Here is a 24,128-nt window from a genome sequence, read left to right on the forward strand (position 1 = left end):
TATAACTGTGGTTTTCGTATCATTTACATTATGGTAAATGGAAAGCATATTATTATATTAACACTTATAAGCTTTGGTTAGTCATTTTTAGGTTTTGCTTGTCCTCTATAAATATATAGCTTGATATTAACTTTGGAATATAAAGCTTAGATGTAATCTCACTTGATCTGCTTTCAGTTCACTTCTTCTTCTTATGTGTTTCTAGATCTGCTATGTTTTTACTAAACAGTCCATGAAAGTGGACAAAAATATGCAGCATGTTGGAGGAACAAACATCTCCTTCTAGTTTTGTAGAGAGGGAATTCTGTCTATAAAGGTTAATTAGGTGCTAATACATTTTCTTCATTCTTCTCACCTGGATATTAACTTTGAAATTGCTTGATTCTTTAAATGTAAAATATTTTTCATACTGAGTTTCTTATGTGCTAGAAAGAAGTTAATATGATCAAAAGATGAGTATGTTGATGTGTTCCTTTGTTCAATAACACATCTGGAATCACAGATTAAAATGTAGACAACTCTATAATTGACTCAGCTTCTCTGCAGTATTTTTGCTCTCCACCAAAGTGACACCAGCCTCTTATGATTGAAGTGGTTTTATTTAGTTCTTTAGCTATTCAGTTTATCTTCTTTTTACCTCAATTTCTTATTTAAAAACCATCCAAATTTCTTCATTTATACTGCTCTGAATTTGGAATTCTTTGCCTAATTGATAAATGAGAAGCCAAAACAACTTAGGATAGATTGATTTGTTTGCAACCACGGACTAAGAATTGCACCAAGAAAAATAATGCAGATTTTTAAATTTGTCATTCAGTGTATCTGTATTGCCATGATTCAGCCTTTCCTTGGTACAAGTTTGTCTGTAATTTTTTTGGAAATGTATACAGACCTTCATTTACCACTCTAAAGAAAAGAAAATGTTGCATTTGTTAAACAATTATGCATTTTGAAATTAAAATAACTACTATGAAAATATGCCTGAGGAATGAAGCATGGTCCACAGAATTCCCTTTCCTTGCCTCTCCTTTACATTTTTCTTTTAAATTTGGACAAGAGATAAAATAAAGTATACAATTTAGGACTATGTTGAGAGACTTTTGAATTTGTTGAGAATCTTTTGGATTGTTGCTTTTGGAAATTAACATTTTAACAATTATGCATGTTTTAAGTTAAAAAAAGACATTATCTCTGAATCAGTAAACAGTTTGAATTTAAAAAGCTATTTGAAATATAACTTAAATACAGTTACTAAAACTAGGCTAAAGAAACCTAAGCTATTGGAAATTTTTGTTTCCAAGCAATTATAAAGTGCTACTACAATGTCTGAAGCTATTTTATTTTTTTTTCCTTCTGTAACAGCCTTCCTCTCTTTGTACTGTTAACAATTTTTTTTTTTACAAAGAAACAGTACAGATTTACACTGTAATCTATGCCCTATAAAAAAACATTGATTTCTACTTTAGTTAAATACAAATGAATGTCATTTAATTATATTAATGAAAGAGAGCAGCAATTGATCTATAGCAGGTAATTTATGTCATAATGAGGAAATTGCCAGCTTTTATTTGGTAGGTGTAAAGGGGTTGATTTAGATTAGTTTGCGGATGTTTCTGTTGCAAACATCTATCCTTGGAACATAGTCATTACTTTTCAAGAATAAATGAATATACCTTAACTTGACCTTTCAAGATAGAAAAAATAAATGATGCAGAGGTTTTTCCTTTTACAGTTTTACATGCTTCTACAAAAATATGTACTGGAGGTTTCAAAAAACTTTTTTTTTCTTAAGGGAAAGCTTTGCTTTGTTTTCAGAATAAGAGAGATGCCTCTTTAAGTTCTGTTGGGCACTCACATGAGAAGCAAACTAATCAATGGCCTACTGGGGGAAAAAAAGTAGATGAACCTGACTACCAGTTTTTTTGTTTGTTTGTTTTTGTTTTTTGGATGTGATCTAAAGCAAAGCAGTTAGTGGAAACACCAAACCTTAAAGATGGAAGGATTCTAGAGACCGTATTTGTCAACTGAATCTTCATGTCACAGGGGAGGAACCAAAGTCTCGGGAAGCCACATTGCTAAACTAGTCAGTGCTTAAAGTCCTTTAAGCATTTAACCATGTGCTCAGTAAGCATTTTAAAACACTCGCTGTGTGCCTATAGTAGATGCTGTGTTGGTTCCCCATCCACATCTCCTCAGCGCATGCACACACACACGTACATGTAGACACGCAGACACACGCACATTTTGTTTTGTTTTGTTTTGTTTTGTTTTGTTTTGAGGCGGAGTCTTGCTGTGGAGCCCAGGCTGGAGCGCAGTGGCGCGATCTCGATCTCGGCTCGGCTCACTGCAAGCTCCGCCTCCCGGACTCACGCTATTTTCCTGCCTCAGCCTTCCCGGTAGCTGGGACTCCAGGCGCCCGCCACCACACCTGGCTAATTTTTTTTTTTTTTTTTTTTTGCATTTTTGCATTTTTAGTAGGGACGGAGTTTCACCGTGTTAGCTAGGATGGTCTCGATCTCCTGACCTCGTGATCCTCCCACCTCGGCCTCCCAAAGTGCTGGGATTACAGGCGTGAGACACTGCTCCTGGGCACATACATACTCATGGCTTCCTACTCTAAGCGTCTGCACATCTTGGCCTTGAGGGTTTTCTCAGGTGGCCAGAAAGTGCAGGAGTAAACACTCTCAGTGACAGCTGGTATGGGCGGATACTACCTGAGCCTCCTTATTCTTGGGAAATGACAGTTTTGAGTGAAATTCTATATAGCCTCCCAAGGTTCCTAGGTAGCCTTGTGTGCTGGACCACAGCTTGTGTGCCTTGGTGTCTCACTTCTCTACTCTCCTATTGGTGTCTCCTGAGATCACCTCCCAAATAAATTACCTATGCTCAAATCCTAATCTCAGTGTCTATTTCTGGGGAACCAAACCTAGGACAGTGTTAAAAACCAGTCAATGAACATCTTGTCTATGGAATATTAAGAGAATTCGTCAGATCATTCAACGACCTTATGAGGGAGGCAGGCTTGTTTACTAGTTAATGGCGTCTAAGCTGTGATGGGCTCAAAGATGACTGAGGTGTAGTCTCTCCCAGGGCTCAGGCAGGTGATCACACTATGGTGCGGTGAGTGCGCAGACTGAGGCAGGGAGTGCAGCCAATCCCTAACTCAGATACTTGTCCATTTAGTCAATACAACAAACCAGTGATATGTAGTGACTCTGCTCTCTGATTTATACAGTGGGGAAATACAAGAAGGTTCTATGAGAGGCATTAAGGGTATCTGGCCGGGCATAGTGGCTCATGCCTGTAATCCCAGCATTTTGGGAGGCTGCAGGTGAGTGGATCCCCTGAGGTCAGAAGTTTGAGAGCAGCCTGGCCAACATGGTGAAATCCTTTCTCTACTAAAAATAAAAAATTAGCTGGACGTGGTGGAGGGTGCCTGCAATCCCAGCTGCTTGGGAGGCTGAGGCAGGAGAATCACTTGAACCTGGGAGGCAGAGGTTGCAGTGAGCCAAGATTGCACCACTGCAGTCCAGCTAGGCGACAATAGCAAAACTCTGTTCTCAAAAAAAAAAAAAAAAAAAAAAAAAAAAAAGATTATCCGATTTTGACATGAAGCAGGGATGCTGGGGAGTTTTCTGCAGCAAAGAAAGCTTCCTGGATGCACCTTTATTTTACTTAATAATGGAAAGTCTTTATTCCAGACTCCCAATAGAAAATGTGGCAAATTTCTCCCAAACACACCTCCTTCCCTCTCCCACTGTTTTCTACCTATAATGGGAGCCAGTCCATATATATGTCACTTTCAGCTCTCTCCTTCAGCTTTTCTTTTGCTCTTTCAACTCAACTCTGGAAATTCTCAATATTCCTTTTTCTAATAGGGAGGAATATGCCTTGTTTCATATCCTGACTTTTTTTTTTTTCTGACTCTGCCTCATCATTTAGACTTCATAGTTTTGTCTTACATGTAAAATCATCTAGTTTTGAAACTTATAAATCTCCTTTCTACTTTAATAAGCCTTGCTTTTAAGTCTATTGCCTTATAGGAACATAATGCAGTATCCAAGCTGAACAGTGATATATTTGTTTTAGCTGTTAACACTTTCACAGAATAGTGATGCCAGCATAAAGTTATAATTATTTCATTTGATTATTGTTGTTAATCTCTTACTGTGCCTAATATATAAATTAAACCTTGTAAGTTTGTATAACAGAGGAATATTATCTATATCTGCAGTGTCAGGCCTTTACTGGAACGTCTTGGAAGTTTCTCCTGGAGATGAGCAAGGAGTACTGTATATATGTGACTGTTTATTTCATAAGTGACACATAATAAATGTCCCTGTACTACCCTTTCTTTCCTATCCTACATATTCCTACAAGCCCGATGAAAGATGAATGAAATTGATGTGGTGATTACCAACCAAATGTTCTTCGAGGCTCTCACTCTGAACAGATTATTTTAAACTAAGTTATTCATTGACCGTAATGTTAATCCTCATATTTTGTTTTAGTAGGATACTAATCTGGAGTTGATGGTCATTAATCTGGAAAGGAAGGGCTAATATTACCGTTGGACAGATTAACAACTCTCTTGCTAAGACATCTTATGATCAAGTGCTGTTGACCTTGATCATGAGTCAAGAAGATCTGTGGGGTGTCTGAATCAGTAGGAAGAAACATAAGAAATGAAATATTTTGGAGGATTAAATTTTAATGCTTTAGATGATTATATCTGAAGCTTCATTGGAGTTACAGATTAAAAGAGATTAAAGCAAGTTCCACAGCATTATGAATGTGTTTGTTCAGTTCTGGAATGAGGTTCCTGGGAGATTTGGTGCCTGAGGAAAATAATGTATTTACCTTCTCATATTCTACCTTTGCTCTTCTCATAGAGTTTAAATCATATATTTATTGATATCGTTTGGAGCACCAAAATAGCTTACAGGCAGACTCCTATTAAAGTTTATCAGATGAAGAAATAAATTGATATAGCTCTTAATGTTTAATAGGAATTGATCTCCTTTGAAGTTCAAGAGACAATGAACTCTGAAATGAGTCTACCTGGAATTTCTCCTTGATTTCCTATGAGAGTGAAAGTAGCCTACATTTTAACTTATTTGAGCTTTTGTAAAACTGTATACTTTTTTTCGACTGTGATGCATTATATGTATGTGTGCAGGGGTGTGTGTGTGTGTGTGTTATTTTATTAGAATTTCTAATAGCTTTTTTCTATCTATCTATCTATCTATCTATCTATCTATTTATTTATTTATTTATTTAGAGATGGGAGTCTTGCTGTCACCCAGGCTAGAGTGCAGTGGCGCTATCTTGGCTCACTACAACCTCTGCCCCTGGGATCAAGTGATTCTCCTGCCTCAGACTCCCAAGTAGCTGGGATTACAGATGTGTGCCACCACACCCAACTAATTTTTGTAGTGTTAGTAGAGACAGGATTTCACCATGATGGCCAGGCTGGTCTCGAACTCCTGACCTCAGGTGATCTGCCCCCCTCGGCCTCCCAGAGTGCTGGGATTACAGGCCTGAGTCACAGCACCTGGCCAAATTTCTAATTGTTGCTCATAGGCCTATCGTATTCATTTACTCATTTATCAATCCTTTCAATAGCACTTCATACAGCATTCCAGACACTGCTAACATTGAGTCTATGCACAATAGAACATTGTCTCTACTCAAATTGTAGTAGCTTAATCTTCTTACCTTTAAAAATTATATATATACTTATGTAGAAGCAATGAGCAGTTCCTTTTACTGAAGGTCATGACTGTTTCTTTCCTCTAGGGAGATATTTCCATTTGTGTCACCAGTATGATAGTACAACTCTGGGCTGTAGTACATGAGCATCTTTGCAGTTAGGTTATTAAACATAGTGAGGACACATGGATCTACTATGTTTCACTGTGACTACTTCTCTTAGATGTCTTTGGCTTGTAGATTGGTTAATGTGCTGGACAACTTATGAAGTGATACTTTAATTTACAGGCACCATAATGGCAACTTAAAAGAATGAGCAGACTAAAATATTACAATTAAGCAATGGAAAATACCTGATGAGGAAATGTAAAGCGATATGTGGTAAAAGTAACAGAAGCAAGCTTACAAAAGGCCAAAATTATTTTCTAGTTTTGTTGTTCTTCCAGTAAGCTAAATAAATTAATAATTTTAAATTTATATTTTAATGTAGATTGTAAGACAAAGTTAAAAGAATGGATAAAATGAATGAATGTGTCTCAAAGTTTAACTATTAGGTAAACTCTAAATAGTTACCTAAATTAACTGTTAGGTAAACTCTAAATAGTTACCCAAATAAACTATTAGGTAAACTCTAAATAGTTTATCTAATACATATAGGTATATATGTGTGTATATGGTATAGGTATATATATGTATGTGTATATATAATTGTGTGTGTATAATATATATACAGAATGTGTGTGTATGTATGTGTGTATATATAAAATTTATATATGTACTTTATATATACATATGTACGTATACATATATATACACACATATATAATTCACTGTCTCTAAGATGTAGATCCTGCCTGCATTCATAATAGTAGTACACAGGAGGTATAAGTATTTGATTGGGGATAAGAAGACCAGTTTAACTGTTGCTAGTCTTAGCTTTTCAATACATAAAATTGACATTGAGAATATTTAACTCACTGGGTTACCTTTAGTAATCAGGGTCTCAAAAAACATGTGTTTAGGTTTCTAACATAAATCAGGCTGAGCATGTGTACAAAGCTCAATGCTTATTTATTCTTATGAAAGAATGCTGAAAATTCAAAGAAGGAACAGATTATGTTTCAATATAATCCATACATTATTGAATCACACTAGCAAAATCATTTTACTTTAACCTTTTTAAATAAAACTCTGATATTCAAGCGTACAATCAAAATGTAGACTTATTTTGATTTTTTATTATGCAACTAATTTTAAAGGCTAGTGAAGAGTTAATGTAAAAAATGATCCATCATTTAAAAAATGGTAATGATTACTGATATATGACTTACAAAATATTAAGTTGGCAGTAGGTGATTTTTGACCTTTAGTTCATTAGAAAAATGTTAGACAAATATTAAAATGGTTTGTATTTATATAGGAGCTAAGGAAACATTGAACTTGGCTTCTTTGATATATTTTCTTAACCTTCTGCTAGAATTTTAAATTTTAGGTGAAAAATATTTCATGCCAGAACACATCTTAGTTTTTATTCCACAAATTCTCTTAGTTGCATTTTGCAAATTACCTTAATGGGATTAAATAAAAGATGGATACACAAGGGAGAAAAAGGGGATGAAGAAGAAATGGAATTCTTAATGAATCAGCAGGGGCTAGCATCCAGTACACAGATTTAGGAGTTAGTTCTAGAACACTGAAATTCTCATGAAGCTACAAATAAAAATTAAATTTTAAGCAAATAATACTATTAGTAATAGAAAATCAGGTTCGAATAAAATATTTTAGAAAGTATGTTATTAGTATCAGTACTATCGATTGTGTTAGAAGCCAGATTCTTACTAGGTTAAGAAAATTAAATGATTTGTCCTGTAACCCTGAAGCCAAGAGATGAAGGAAGCCTCAAGGATTCAGGCTGTAACCGGCTCAACTTTTACAACTATAACTACGCCTAGACCTATTACACCCAAAGAATACAGTTATTGAATATATTTAGGTACTTGTTAATTTCTGTCATCAGAGAAGTAGGGTGATGTGATTTAGTAGCCAGACAGAATCACATGATTAGACTGGGTGAATAAACAGTTTCTGAAAAGCTGTAGGATTTCTGAATAGAAAAACGTTTTACCAAACAACCCTATATGTTTGTTACAGTTTTTAAAACATAAAAACTCCTGATTTACTGGTGTGTAATTTTCTCCAGCAAGATTGGGCAGTTTGAATGTTGGGATGGACAAGCAAACTTTTAGGTTAATACAAGTTGAAAGTTTCTGTAGGCGGTAATGAATGATGATTGATATGTGGAGGTGTACATGTAGAGACGGAAGAGTACGGAATCACACAGGTCTGGAGCACAGCAACACATTTGGTGGACAGGATGCATATAAGCCCTTTCCACTCCAATTAGTTACCATTTGCATTAGGCTTTGTTATAAATCATCTCATTTGGTGTATCAGATTAAAAAGCATAATAACAACTAGTAATTTTATTTCTTCTCCACTCTGCTATGTGGAATCTTTGAAGATAATACTTTAAATAGACACATTGCATCCTAACTGATCTAAGAAAATAAAATGATAATTTACATTACTTCATGTATAAGTGGGTATTAACTAAAGGTAATAGATAAATTCTGTGGATGTATATTCCTGATATTTTTCATATATATAAAGTAGTTAACAATTATGGGGCATATATTGTATGCCATGCACTGTACTTAACACTTTAAATCAATTATTTATTGTCTCTTGTCACATAATATGAATGCAGGTTTATCACTTATTCAGGTCAGTTATATGGTAACACTGATCTCTAGATGGACCTGTGCCCATTTTTATTTTTTCTTTTCATCTTCTAAATTACGTGCTTTCTCAATATGTTCATGTTTTCCAAACTTCAAACAAATATAATGACAGGAAAAAAATACTTTTTTCCTGGACCACTGTCTTGAAAGTGATTCACTCACATTCATGTCCCTCCTTGCCACTGACACACACACAGCCACACATACATACATGTTCCTAAGTTCTTTTATTCACACAGTGTTACAGTGCTGTTGATTGAACTCATCCTATGTACAACAGTTGATATGGACAAAATAGCAGTGGTTAGTAAGTCAAATTGCTACAAATGTATTTCCAGAAAATTTGAGTTATAAATGATTTTAGCTAAACAGTGTAGATGTTGGTCGGCATGAATCATTAACGTAACTTTTTTTTTTTTTTTTTTTTTTTTTTTTGAGACGGAGTCTCGCTCTGTTGCCCAGGCTGGAGTGCAGTGGCCGGATCTCAGCTCACTGCAAGCTCTGCCTCCCGGGTTTACGCCATTCTCCTGCCTCAGCCTCCTGAGTAGCTGGAACTACAGGTGCCCGCCACCTCGCCCGGCTAGTTTTTTTGTATTTTTTAGTAGAGACGGGCTTTTACAGTGTTAGCCAAGATGGTCTCGATCTCCTGACCTCGTGATCCGCCCGTCTCGGCCTCCCAAAGTGCTGGGATTACAGGCTTGAGCCACCGCGCCCGGCCGACGTAACTTATTTTTAATGAAGTGTCTTTACAATGTTTAACCAATTGACTTCATATCTGGAACTCAAGAGTGATAAAAATGACAATAAGATTGCAATATTTTGTAAAAGTGACTTTAGCAGACAGGACAGTTGCCCAAAATTTGTCAGGCTGTCAATGATGTGCAGAGCTGAGTATAGCCAAGATAAGAGAATTAGTAGATTGGACAGGAAGTTAGTCTCTATTTGAATTTTGAATGTGTCATATATTTTAATTGTTGATTATAAAATCTTAATTTTCAGTTGCAATATTTAAGCCTTTTTCCTGGCAGCATCTTAGTTCCATGGGGAAGCTTTGCATGTCTGCGTCAGATTTTTAACATAAACTATTCATCAGAGGCCCACATTTGTGGGCAAGTGGCATGCAAGGAGCTGTCACTCACAATATACATTTTTAAGATGGAAAGGTCTATTTTGCTCAGATTTAATTTTGACTCCCAATAGACAATGTGGTACTAAAGTAATTTATCTCTCAACTTGCTAGGGGATGTTTTAAATTTCAGTAAGCAGCAGTATTATATTAGCATGGACCATTTGGGCAAATTTGTTTCAAGGAGATAATAAATAACTAAACTGCATGGTTAAAAATCAGAAACAAAACAATTTGTTCTTGTCATCTGGTGGTGCTTAAATTATGAAAAATAGCTCTCCAAAGGCTTAATCCCTGAATCTAGTTTGAGGCTGTTGCTGACTTTATTCTATCATACTGCACATAATGCCTTGAAATCCACTGAAAACCTGTGTGTTTGAGTGTGAAATACCTTTCTAACATGACGTTGTTTAATAATTTGCATAAAGACATTTAGGCTGAAGGATAATAGAGAAATAAGATTACTCTATTATTTGTGCCTATGGTAATTAGTTTATATGCCATAGTTTTAATTAAAGTATTAAATGATACTGGTATAACCGTACTTTCTGGAGAAGGGACCGAGGGAATTTTTAGTAATAAGACAGGGAAATGATTAAGAAAGAAACATACACATGCTCAAACTGATCAACAGAGGGGCAAAGTCTTGACTATCTTAAATTCTTAATTCTCAACTATTTTGAAAACTGAGAAAGTTTTAGTTTATGTAGTCATGTCATCCAACCATAATGAGATATTTTTCATATACAGGAGGTCAGCTCTTTGCCACAGACGAGTTGGAGGGTGAACACTTGCTCCCTGTGGTCAGGGTGTAGATTTGATTCATCTTTGTTTTTCCAGTACCTAGCACGGAGAAGGTTGCCAAAGCAATTGTTCAATGAGTGGGATGTGGCTCCCTCGATTGATGTGGAAGCCCGAAAATCTCCCTGTACAAAGTGTAAGTGAGATAGGAACAGGAGACTGGATTAAGGGAGAAAGAATTCAGCTGAGACTTTTTCCTCTTCTCCTTTAATTTTATCCACTTAAGGCATTTAACTTTTTTTTTTTTTAATTTCCTCCCCTAATTTTCTATTAGCACAGAATTCATTTTAAGTAAAACTCATGTCTGTAAAAGCATCAGAACAGAATTTGGTTGATTCAGTGTGAATCGTCTTTTATTCCTAAGAATTGTGCTTTATCCCAATCCTGTTAAGATTGGTTCTGAATATATTTTGGTGACTCAGTGATTTGAATAATTCCTAGTGAAAGACTGATTTAGTTAACATAGCTGCACATATCTTAATACATTTCTAAATGGCAAAAAGATAGCTATGAATGAATTGATATGAAAGAGAATGACTGCTTCTCCAAAATATGATTTTTCTCAGAATTATAGTTGAAATTGTTTCTGAGCCAAATAATTCTGAAATCTTCCAAACAAAAATCACAAACGAGTAATTGCAATTTTTTTTTTTTTTTTTTTTTTTTTTTGAGAGTCTGATTCTGTCGCCTGTGCTGGAGTGCAGTGAAGCTATCTTGGCTCACTGCTCACTGCAAGCTCCACCTTCTGGGCTCATGCCGTTCTCTTGCCTCAGCCTCCTAAGTAGCCAGGACCATAGGCGCCCGCCACCACGCCTAGCCAGTTTTTTGTATTTTTTAGTAGAGACAGGGTTTCATCGTGTTAACCAGGATGGTCTCAATCTCCTGACCTTGTGATCTGCCTGCCTCAACCTCCCAAAGTGCTGGGACTACAGGCGTGAGCCACCACGCCCTGCCAATTGCATTTTTTTTTTTTAAATAAGAAAATATGATGAGCTGAGACGTGGAAATTATTTTTATGTGGTGTTATAAATTAAGTGCTCTTTGAATGTTTGGCATTTATTTTAATGTCATATTCCGAAAAGGTGAATTTGGTTGACAGAGGAGATGCAGAGTTAGTTTCTTCAACTCATGATGCCCTGCATAAATATATTCTTTTTAAAATTGATCAAGTGAGCTTTTCTGTTTCATGAAATAAGGGAATAATGAACTGTATATGCTATGAATGAAAATTTGGAGTTTGAGAAAGAAAAGCATGTTTATCATATGAGGTTTATAAAAATGCTCCTAAGCCAAAAGCAATATCCCATTTTTGGGTGAAGAAGAAATTTAGTTTTAAGGTATTGGACATAATTGGTTGCATATTCCACTAAGGTCTATGTTCTCTTCTTAAAATGTGACAACCTGTCTAAGCTCGCATATTTGAGTAAGTGCTTTCTTATTTTGTTGTTTTCTATAAAAAGTCAGTTTTGTTATTTTTATTGATATTTTGATCATGTAAATAAATGATATGTTGAGAAAGAACTCTTTTAAAATGGAAATGTCAAGTCCGGGCACGGTGGCTCACGCCTGTAATCCCAACACTTTGGGTAGCTGAGGCGCGCCGATCACTTGAGGTGAGGGGTTCGAGACCAGCCTGATCAACATGATGAAACACGATCTCTAATAATAACAATAATAATAATAATAATAATAATAATAATAATGATAATAATAATAATAGCCAGGTGTGTTGGCAAATGCCTGCAATCCCAGCTATTTGGGAGGCTGAGGCAGGAGAATTGCTTGAACCTGGGAGGCAGAATTTGCAGTGAGCCGAGATTGTGCCGTTGCACTCCAGCCTGGGTGATAGAGTGAGACTCCATCTCAAAAGAAAAAAAATAAATAAATAAAAAAAGGAAATGTCAAATACTTAGTTATAAGAAAGGCGTATGGATGAGTATGGTTGAATATGGATGTTTGACATGCAATATAATTTTATGACTAATATATATTGGTTTCTTCAGTTTACTTAAAAACTCAGCATTTGGAATTATATGCAATTCAGAATCCAGAAAGTCTTGTACAAATTCATAATACTTAAGTAAACTTTGAAATGCACCTTTACAATTACAGCTTTAAAAGCAACATAGAGCTTCAGAGTTGAGAGTGCTCATCATTATATCATGGATCCTCATAATATAGTTTCTGAAAGAAGAGATAAGTAACAAGTTTTGTAGAATGTCGTACACACACACACACAAAAAGAAAAACATTTGGAAATTCTCAAATAAATTTAGATATTTTTAATTCTTAATTTTACTTAATTTTAGTTTCATGCATAGCTCTTAACGGAATCAAAATACTTAGTTTATATTAATACTGAGTTTATATCAATACTGACACTTAAAACATCATACTTGTAACCCTTCTGACACTAGGTGAAATACTCTTAATCTTAGCCTTAATCAATAATGATTATTTATATTTTATTACTAGGAAATACTTCCTTTACTAACCATTAATTCTAGTACCATGGACCAAGTATAATCCTACATACATGGGTTGTTTTATACAGCTGATCTGTATCCATTATTTTATCAGAAGAGTAGGAGTTGATAGGTTTGACTTATTTTTTGCCTTTCTTGGCACAACAGTGTGTGCATATAGATAGTAGTGAGCATCTGTTGAAAATGACGATGTTGAACTGCTTGAAATTCAATGCTGCCACACCTTGTTTTCTTCATGTTCCCATTCTGTTAATATAAACAAGCATATGGCAGAAAATAAAGTCTAAAATGAAGATGAACTTATTCAGTGCTTTAACTTTTCGTAGAATCCACATTTTAAATTGAAAATTGTCTCCTAAGTATAAACTGCAGAGGTACAAGCAGGATCAATAAACTAGTAATTAGGTTTGGGTCTCAGGTGGATTCAGAAGATTGTCTTGCTTTGTACATGTGATGAGCTCTGCTTTTTATTTTAACTGTTATGAAACTAATGCTATAAGAAATGTTTCAGGAATTAGAATTTTTACGCATGTTGGAATTTGTAGCTACTAAATAATTCTTTTGGAAATCAATTAAATAATGTAAAACTTTTAGTTATTCTAAATGAAATTCAAACTCATCGATTTCAGTCTCTTATGAATCATATGTTTTGATATTTATATCATTTTTGGTTTGTTTGGTCTTCATAGAGACCTCCACATTTTTAGAGTTTCAATCTTGTGGTATGTTTCTCAAACAAGAACAGGCAGATTTCTGTGATAAATAAACTGAGAAAACACAATATATTTTCCTCTTGGAGATGTATAATGTACAGTAATACATTGTCTCTGTGAAGTTCTGCTGGAAAGAGACAATTTTAACTTTATTATTTTCTAAAGTCATATGATCATGGAATGCTTTTGCCCGCATAACATCCATTAATATCTTGAAGAAGTAGTGATTTTTGTGGGGGAGGGGGAAAGGGAATACACTTTGAGAAGCACTAATTTAGTGAACTTTTCCCAAGTAATTTCTTTTTAAAAAATTGAGTATTATATGCTTCTAATAAAATTTTACAGCATCTATGTTTTTGGATGTTTAAGAGGCAGAGAAAATATGTGTTCACATCATAGTGAGTTTACTGCTTGAAGACATATGGAAGATGAACTATTCAATCAATTTGGAATAAGACAGAGAAATCAGTATAAGCGGATTATTTTTACACTGCATAGTACTAGCCTCAGAGACACACAGAATAGGAGTTTTAAATTCCTGACAGTCATTTTATTAATCCATTTCCATTTTTCCTTTGTGACATAGTTTATAGCCCTAATTTATATTTATTGTATTTTTCAGGAACACTGATGGCTAGCAGAGTCATCCATATATATTTATTCTTGCTAGAAAACCAATGCTAATTCACCACTTTGCTAGAATATGAGAGTGTTAGTGTGAGATGATGCGATATTTTTTACTATCTGAATTCCCAGGTGCTCATCATTTCTTATCTGACTCTCATGAGTAAATTTCTGCTAACATTTTATAGATGCACATTTCCACAAGAATCATTTCGACACTCTATTTGTGTGTATGTATATAAAAATCATGGCTTCAACAAAGTATTAAGACATGTATCTTACATGCTTCTTGAATTATCCTGTTCATTGTGTATTAATATATTGGTGTATATATGTGTTCATGTATAATTTATTTTACTTACAACTTTTTCACTTATTTTTTCTTGACAAATAGGTCTCAGACGTACACTGGGATCTTTTTCCCAATGCAAGATGTAACATCACTGATAAACTGTTTTAATATGTTCTTAGAAAACTAGTGGCTAATCTTTATGGATCATTGTAGAATATATTGTGAAAGAAAGATTACAATGAGTTTATCTGAAATATGCACAAAATGTATTCAATGTTTGATACAGTATTGGTTTTATTAAAATCAATAAAGCATTCTCTTTTTTTTGTAGAGCAATGAAGTTGTCTACTACAATGCAAAGGATGATCTCGATGTAAGTATTAAATATTTTACATTAAATTCCAACAAAATTAATTATAGTAAAATGATTGGTCTTATAGAATAAATTGAGGTAGCAGGCTTAGTTTTTAAGACAATGTTAGATTGCATGAGCAAAATACTGGTTAGATACAAGATAATGAAGAACTTTTGTGATTTTTAACAACTTACTCTTGGCATCTTCCTAAGTAAAAATTCCATGTGTGTCTCTGGATCTGAACCCTCACTGCACTGTTTCCAGACCACAGTCGACTGTACCAACTGTGATACTCTGGACTCCATTAGCAATACTGAAAATAGCTATCAAATCCCATCTATCTCTGTATCCTGGCTCCGGTCACCAGGGTCACCACGCCTATCTGCTTTGACTTGAACTTTGCACACCGGGGATAACCATTTACTTCAACTGCAATATGAATGACACCCCAGAAGCTGTGCAACAACCTGCCCTGCTTGTACAGTCTGAAACAAAGTAGTTGCTCCGTATGACTTTTTAAATAAATGACTCTAATATGCGTATTTAAGTGACTTGAAAACATGGATTATTTTAGTGATAATCAGTTTCTTCTAATATTGCAACATTTGGATAGACATTGAGGACACATTTTATTACTTAGTTATGGTGAAAACGTTTTCAAAGTTATCTAATAGAGGTTACACTTAATTATTTAAAATTCTTGTGTTTGACTCTTAAAAATTGCCTATGTATACTTATTTTTTAAGACAAAGTATTTGTTAAGGTCATCCTATATTTTAGTTATTTTAAGAGCTTGGGGTATTTCAGTAAACATAGCAAACAAATATAATAAAAGTATTGCATATGTTTCACACATTTCTTATCTGAATCCAAATAATTGTATTTATATACTATTATATGGTATTTTCTTCCAGCTATTTAAAAGAAGAAAATGAAAAAATATATAAAACAAGTCTATCTGGTCTTCAAAAAATGAGAAAACACCTAATGGCTTGATAATGTCACAGTTTCCCAAATTGTAACAAATTATACCACCACCATCTCAAACCATGCTACTAACCACTTTACACAACTTACTTTACATAGTTCCTACAACAATACTGTGAATGAAGAAGGTTTTATTTTCTCCAATTTATAGTTGAAGAGCTAAGGGTGTTTTGAAAAGTATTTTTTTCCCTCTAGACATAGGTGGTATTCCAGTGACACCTTTCCTCTTATCATGATTGTATATATTATTTTAACAATGTAGGAGGCTTATTAAGTATAAACTGTCAACTAAAACAAAATGTTTTAATGGTTTATTGATGTCAAAATAAATACCATTTTTGAAGAAATGTTTAGTTTCACCATTATAACTAGCACTTGATATTTTTAAACTTATTTAAAAATATATGCAAAATCTTCGTCAACCTTCCTGGTACATAAATTGCAACATTTATTTAATATTTAATTTGTAAAGCAATGACAAAGACTTATAATAAAGTGAATGGCATTGACATGCAATCCTCCAATTAAGGATTGCATAAAGATACTGAAACCAATACTTCAAATACGTATTTTTTCTCTAAACTAATTAAGTTACATTTATATGTCAAACAGTTTTATTTATGTTCACTCATTATTTAGAAAATAATTTTTATTTTACATTGAAATTGGTCATTTTCCTTTGTTCAAGACTTTAACAATTATATGTAAAATGTCATTATGACTTTTTAGTAACTATCACTCCAGTTTCAATCAATGCTTCAAAGTTGCCCATTTGAGCATATATGTCCACTACAAGTGGAAAAGTGCACATGTTACTATTTGTAATACTTGAGTTCTAATATTGTTACATAGTTTGCCTTCACTGATGTTCATTCAAATATTTAAATCAAACTCTCTTGAGAGAGAAAAAAAAAATGTTAAGTGAACTTATTAAACTTGCCCTGATTTTTCCATTTTCTCATTTAAAAAAAATAGTATCTAATACTACTGTGGGTTATCTGTTTATGCTTATGAAAAGGATTCTGTCTCTCTTTTCTGCCATGAGGTGAAATTTAGCAAATTAAATCAAAGCCACATAAATAATAAAATGTCCACATTTAAATTTAAAACTTAAAAAAGTGATGATCAGCGTTTGGAGAAAACTCAATTTCTTTATATACAAACAATAACATTATCAGAATAATTTGCAAAAAGTGTTGTTTTGTGCAAAGTGAACTACAATAGGAATCAGAATAATTCATGCCCTAATCCAGCCCTAAAATTATAGTCACCTTAGGGCTATCAAAATTTGAACTGTTACTCTCTCATCTAACACATGATACAGATGAATAGGTGATCCATAAAGTTCATTTCAGTTCTGGATATTCTTAGATTCTAATGAAAATATATACTTATATATAAAGAATATACTTAAATGGATAAAGAATATGACCACATTATAGAATTTAATAGTCAAAAGGAGGGAAGAAAATGACATTCATTACTCTTACCCTACTATAAGCATGTTGTTTTTTTGGTACATTTTTAAGATTTTCTCATGAACATATATGTTTGTTTATTTGCATGATTCTTTTTTTGGTTTTTATTTTTGTTGTTGTTTTGCTTTTTGTTTGTTTTTTGAGACGGAGTCTCACTCTGTCGCCCAGCCTGGAGTACAGTGGCACCATCTCGGCTCACTGCAAGCTCCGCCTCCCAGGTTCACCCCATTCTCCTGCCTCAGTCTCCCAGGTGGCTGGGACTACAGGTGCCCGCCACCACACCCGGCTAATTTTTTGTATTTTTAGTAGAGACGGGGTTTCACCATGTTAGCCAGGATGGTCTCGATCTCCTGATGTCCTGATCTGCCCGCCTCAGCCTCCCAAAGTGCTGGGATTGCAGGCATGAGCCACCGCACCCGGCCCTGCATGATTCTTTAAGTACACAAGTTATTAAGTGGCATAATCATTTTTTTATCTTGTGAAATAGTTGGATCATTCTTTTGAGTTGATATAACAAGATTCAATTAACCCCACTTTTATCTTGGAGGTTAATTTTCCTTTGTGAGTATTCACATGAATATCAATACATCTTTACACATCAACATTTTTCTTCAACGTTTTAAACTTATTTTTAGGATAGATTCCCAAAAGTGGGAATTTTTGACATTTTAATGAATTTTGATACATAGTGTAATGTCACTTACAAAAAAGGAGCAGACCAAGTTCTACCACCATTAATGTACAGAGACATTATTTCCTCATAGGCTGCTCAGCATTAAGATAATTTAACACATTGAAATAGTTTTTCACTGTTTTGATTACTTGTCTTCCAGTATTCAGATTTTGCCCCCAACATGGGAAGCCTACGTTTTTTCAGGCTCATTGACTTGTAAAAGTTTCTGAGCCAAAGTGAGGTTGTTTACATATCTGTGAAATCTGTACATTAATGTGCATTTCTTAATACTGGGTAAAATATTATTTTACACATACAAATCTGAATATTGCTGATATATGTAAGCACTATGTAAATATTTATTTGGCCATATTTATGACTGTCATTGCTCAAGTAGAGCAAGAATGTAATTTGTTAAGAGAAAGCATGGAAGGAATTACATGAAGAAATATAATTTTACTTGTAGAAGGCTTTATAAAATAAAAATACCAATAAATTATCATGTCAAATCAACCTGAATGTGAAATACAAAGTTAATCCTTGTGGCATAATTCAGTTTTCTGTATTTGGAATATTTCATGTGAATTTTTCTCAGAATTTGTAAATAACTATATGATAATTTATTGTATACTAAAAATTTTTCATTGGACAAGCTCAAAGTGCTTTAGAATATAATGCTAATGCTCTTATAAGATCTTAAACATTGAAGCAAAATGAATTATGTTGTATTTATTAGTATATCAGTTAGTCTGCTTGAGAGATAACTAAAGTAAAAATGGCCAAAATTAGACAGAAATTGATTCCTCTCTAGGAACATTCTGGATACATTGGCTAATATGGCAACTCCCTGTCTTTCCAGGCTTCAAGGTTCTTCTCCCCCATTCTCTGCTTTCCACATTGTAGCTCTTCCATGTTGTGCTCAAGATCGATGTTCCAATATCCATGATTCTTTTGGTGTTCTAGAATAGAAGAGAGAGGCAAGTGACGATGGGAGCCACACCCTTTGCTTTTAGGGGCATGTCTCAGAGTTTGCATACATCACTTCTATCTGTGCCCATTGTCAACAACTTAGTGACCAGCCTTGAATTGTTGCAAGAGGATATGGAGTACTTTTTCCCCCCAACCCTTGACCCATGTATATATACTCAACTAACACGTAGAGTTATATTACTAAAGAGAGAAGGGAGAGGATAGTAGTTGAGAAGAAGGTCATTAATTAGCCGTTTCTGCACATATCTTGAATTTGTTCTTCTTGACATGTTAAAGTTAGTGCAAACACTCCAGTCATTCATCTGAGTGACTGTTGTCTTTTAAATATAATCAAACCCTTTGTGGGAGATAATTCTTTTATAGTAAAATGAATATAAAATTAAGTTCTGTGCTGAGATTTTTCTAATAACTCCTAATGTATTTTGATAACTAATGATCAAATTGTTTTCTGCAATAGAAATATTTACTATCTTACAGTGAAAGTTAAGAACTGTAAGTACATTTTACACTTTGATATTCTAGTTAATGATTTTCAGTGTTTACATTTTTTAAAAAAAGATTGTTACCTATCTCATGAAGTTAAACTCCTACGGATGATGAAATTTACTCACCCTCACCAAAAGTTTTGCAATGGGGGTAGATTTAATTGGATCTTTTATTTACAACTTTATATATGCATTGCTTGGTATTTTATATACTAGGTGTTCACAAATCATAATGTCATCACATTGTTTTTGTTTGAATGTGGCTACTATCACTGTTCTTGGCTCTCACTTTTCTACATGCTAGTTTAGCTATGTATTTTTATTGTTCAAATTCTACAATGTCATATTCCTCATTAAAAATGTGTCATTTGAGAGGATAAAATATAATTTTACAATCTCATACATCTACATCGACTATCTAATAAAACAATGGGGCTAATTGGCATGCTAACTGCTGAGATAATTAATAAATTTAGTCCTCAGTATGTTTCAATGGGGATTAATATCTGAGGGCTGTTGAAAGAAATTATGGAGAAATTAAATTTACCTGAGTTTATTTGTATAAAGAATGATTCATGAATCAGGCAGTACTCAAAACTAGGAGAGAGCCCCACCCAGGCAGTATTTATAGACAGACAGAGGAAGTGATGTACAGAAACAGCTTGATTGGTTATAGCTGGACATTTACCTTACTTGGGCATGATGTAGCATTTGCCCTCTGTGGATATAATCTGATCACTGGGCAGCCTGTGATTAGCTGAAACTCAGCTGCTATGATTAGCTGAAGCTCAGCTATTAGTTACAAGAATATACTTTAAAAGTAGGTTGCAGTTTGTTAACATACTAAGTTACGTTGCAGTTCACTATATAGAAATTCAAAATATAAAATATATACATAAACACATATGTAATATGTATACTTATATAAAAATATATGTATAATATGCATATATGCATAATGTATAAAAATATACATATATAATATGTATATAGAAATACAAAATACAAAATAACATTATAACCCTAGAACAAATTTAACTTAAAAGAGCTGGCCGGGCGCGGTGGCTCACACCTGTAATCCCAGCACTTTTGGGAGGCTGAGGTGGGCAGATCATGAGGTCAGGAGATTGAGACCATCCTGGCTAACACGGTGAAACCCTGTCTCTACTAAAAAAAAAATTTAAAAAAATTTTTGGCTACTCGGGAGGCTGAGGCAGGAGAACAGTGTGAACCCAGGAGGCGGAGCTTGCCGTCAGGCCACTGTGCTCCAGCCTGGGTAACAGAGCGAGACTCCGTCTCCCCCACGCCCCCGCAAAAACAAAGTGCTAAATAAAGTTTCTGTTTTAAATGTTATACCTCCTGGGTATAACTAAAATATTATAAATGCTGATGCTCTGGTTATTATTTTTAACTTTTTCACCAGTTCTGCTGGAGATGATTTGTTTTCCAACTCCTAAGACTAGTAGATTAGTGATCATTTCCAGTATTTCCTAGTAGTCACATCAGTCATTTCCTTTCACTGCTCTAATACAATCATCTAAGTTTAGACATTGGTCTCAAATATGTTGTTAAGAACTATTGAAATTATCTCATTTTATGATTATAAATGTTAAATATACATTTAATTATGATACATTATTATATACATTTATAAACATTATATTCATATATCTTTTTCCATTGCCAAGATCTTTATCACTTATTACTGACTCTCTTTTTGGTTTTTAATACTCTGCAAAAACTTTACCAGAAACTTTCCTAAATGGAACATACAATGTTTGGCAGTGAAAGGAAAGTTTTTCCTTCTTGAAGGCAATCTTTGTGAATTATTATCATGAGGTCCCTTCTTAAGAATGTAAGTTCCCAGACAGCAGCTCTTACACACTTATAGCAGCTGACATGACTCTTACAATATCGCGTACACACTGTAATCACCCAAACTTTCTTTCCCAATAAATCTAAGTTAATATTAAAGCTTCATTTCACACAACTGTAAAAGGAATGTTCTTAAGTATAGTTTAAGAACACGTCATAATCATATTCCAGACTTACTTCCCCATTTTTGTTCCTCATACTTTCTATTTTTTTTCATTCTTTCATTTTTAGAGAGACCTTTTCCCTGCTATCCCCAACCTTAGCCCAGACCTATGTAGGTCTATAATCTAGAGGATTGACAATGAAATACATACTTTGAAGAAAATGGTTGCCCTACTGTTGACCAGTGACGGGACCACATGTTTTATATCATTGTCACTTCCATAGTTACAAATATGACAGCACATACTTGGGGAAAAAAATCTGTACCATCAGACTACTTCCCAGTCTTGAGACTAGATAGGCCTTTCTTCATTTAAGACTAATAAAATAAAATCTAGTCAATGGAGAAATCCATGAGCGATTCAGTAACAGTAAAGTAAATATTAAAGACACAGAGGAAAATTTTCTCTAAGATAATATTACTTCAGATGTGTCAGGCAGAAAGACAAACAACATTTAATATATGCTTACTGTCCCCAAAGAAAAAGCCAGTCAATGATCTATAAAAAGTAGACTAAAACCATCAAAATGAAAACCACTGAAACAAAATTCTCATTGGAGAAACTAACAAATTTGACAATGTGAATTATTTATCAATAATCCTCAGAATAAGTTTGAGAAGTACTCTTCGAGTGCCAGAAAAGTAAAAAAAAAAAAAAAAAAAAAGTGGGAACAAAGTTAATAAATGTGAAGGTCAGAATTCATAGGTGTATTCATAAGTCCTGTCTTCCCAGAGATCAGGTCAAAGCACATGTATCAGATATAATCATCAAGGATTTAATGGAAGAAAACATTCAGGTCTGCCAAGAAATCTGTATATAATTGTAGGTTTGGAAGGCCTGCAGTGATTCAGACAAAGATTTTTAAAAGTCAAGAACATTTATACCAAAAACTTGCTCAAGGATATTCAAGAGGAGATTTCTAGTAGGCTGCTAAGTATTTAGTTTGGTTGCTTAGGAGAGTGTCCTAGAATAGAGTTTTATGTTTAGCTTATGAGGGGAATTTGAAAACAAGTGGCTGAAATTTCCTGAGCAAGTGTGAAGTTACATATATAGCAAGGCCAGATTCATCTACAGATAAATTTTGGCATGCTTATACAAAGTTAAAAACAAAATGAATTTGAATACCTTTGGATATAACATATTCTCCAGCCTGCTGTAATACCACTACTCGTTAGTGTCTTTCTTTCAGCCTGCTTCACACATCTACACAACATTAAAAAAAAAAAATACCTTAAGACAGTACAAGATAGACTCCTCAGAACACCAGCATTTAGGGGAATGTAGGGGCAGGGGAGGGGAGTATGGGATATGAGTAGTTAGAGATGAAGTAGTAGCAGCCTTCATAATAGAAGTAAATCATACAGAGAAGGTCATGAGATTAGTACATGTTGGCATCAGGATGAAATTTGGAATTTCCTGATTTCTACTGTTCTTTTGTGTTTATTAGCACCAGGTTCACATTTATATAGAAAGAAGGATACATTCGAGTGTAATCTATTGATTTTGTTCATTATAATGATGATGCATGGCCTCAGAGGTAAAGCAAGTATTTAAAGTTTATCAATGCTTCCTTTAGAGTGAAAGCTTTCTATTAGCTGCATCTGAATTAGTCAGCTTGTGGGGAAGTTTAAGCTCTTCAAGGACTCTGGTATAAGACAATTCCAGAAGGGCATTTTATAGTTATCTACGTTCCTCTACTTAGATCAATGCTATTTATATTCACCTTGTGGCTATAAAATAAATACTGACAGCCAGATTTAGCTAAAGCAGTGGCTGAAATTAAGTATAGAATTAATGTCTCCTTACGATTGTATAATATAAAAATTATGGCTCTAAATAGATTTTCCTCTTGAAACTTAAAAACACAGGTAGAGGCCAGGTGTGGTGGTGCACACCTGTAATCCCAGCCCTTCAGGAGGCTGAGGCGGGCAGAACCCATGATCTCAGGAGTTTAAGACCAGCCTGGGCAATATGGCAAAACGCTGTCTGTACAAAAAAATACTAAAGTTAGCCAGACATGATGGGGTGCACCTGTAGTGCTAGCTACTTGGGAGACTGAGGTGGGAGGATTGCTTGAGCCCGGGAGGTCAGGGCTGCAGTGAGCTGATATTGTGCCACTGCACTCCAGCCAGGGTGACAGTGGGACCCTGTCTCAAAAACAAACAAAAAACCTCAGAAAATGAACAAACAAAAAAAACTATGCAGGTATAACTGGGATAAATTATTGGATGAGCCGTGATTCTCATGGAAGGATATAAGGCACATATGGCCTTATTGGATATTTAAGACAATCTTTCCTGTGTTCAGTTAACTTATGCTAGATAATGTTAACATGATTAATCATGCTAGTTACCTGATCATGATACCATACAATTCTTCCAATCAAATGCTTTACTTAAAAACCCAGTTTAAATAATAACTCTCTCTTTAAGCCTTCCTTGTTTTTTTTTTTTTTTTTTTTTTTTTTTTTCTAGTTAGCAAATGGTAGTCCTTCCTATGAGCATTCTAAGCAACTTGTAATGCATTTCTGGCTTTAATGGTACAATACCTTATACGATAGAATGTG

At 34.3% G+C, this 24,128-nt stretch overlaps 1 protein-coding gene across 5 annotated transcripts in view; it reads left to right on the top strand.

Moving 5' to 3' along the window:
• CACNA2D1 (calcium voltage-gated channel auxiliary subunit alpha2delta 1) overlaps positions 1-24,128 on the top strand; it is a 506,092-nt gene that overhangs the window by 299,235 nt on the left and 182,729 nt on the right. For all 5 annotated transcript variants that reach the window (XM_031936055.1, XM_023226696.2, XM_023226701.2 and 2 more), the window contains exon 5: positions 14,887-14,928. In XM_031936055.1, the coding sequence (XP_031791915.1) occupies positions 14,887-14,928 (42 nt within the window). The remainder of the gene's footprint in view (positions 1-14,886; positions 14,929-24,128) is intronic.

The sequence above is a fragment of the Piliocolobus tephrosceles genome, chromosome 8 (assembly GCF_002776525.5).
Source record: "Piliocolobus tephrosceles isolate RC106 chromosome 8, ASM277652v3, whole genome shotgun sequence".
In the NCBI taxonomy this organism is placed as follows: domain Eukaryota; kingdom Metazoa; phylum Chordata; class Mammalia; order Primates; family Cercopithecidae; genus Piliocolobus; species Piliocolobus tephrosceles.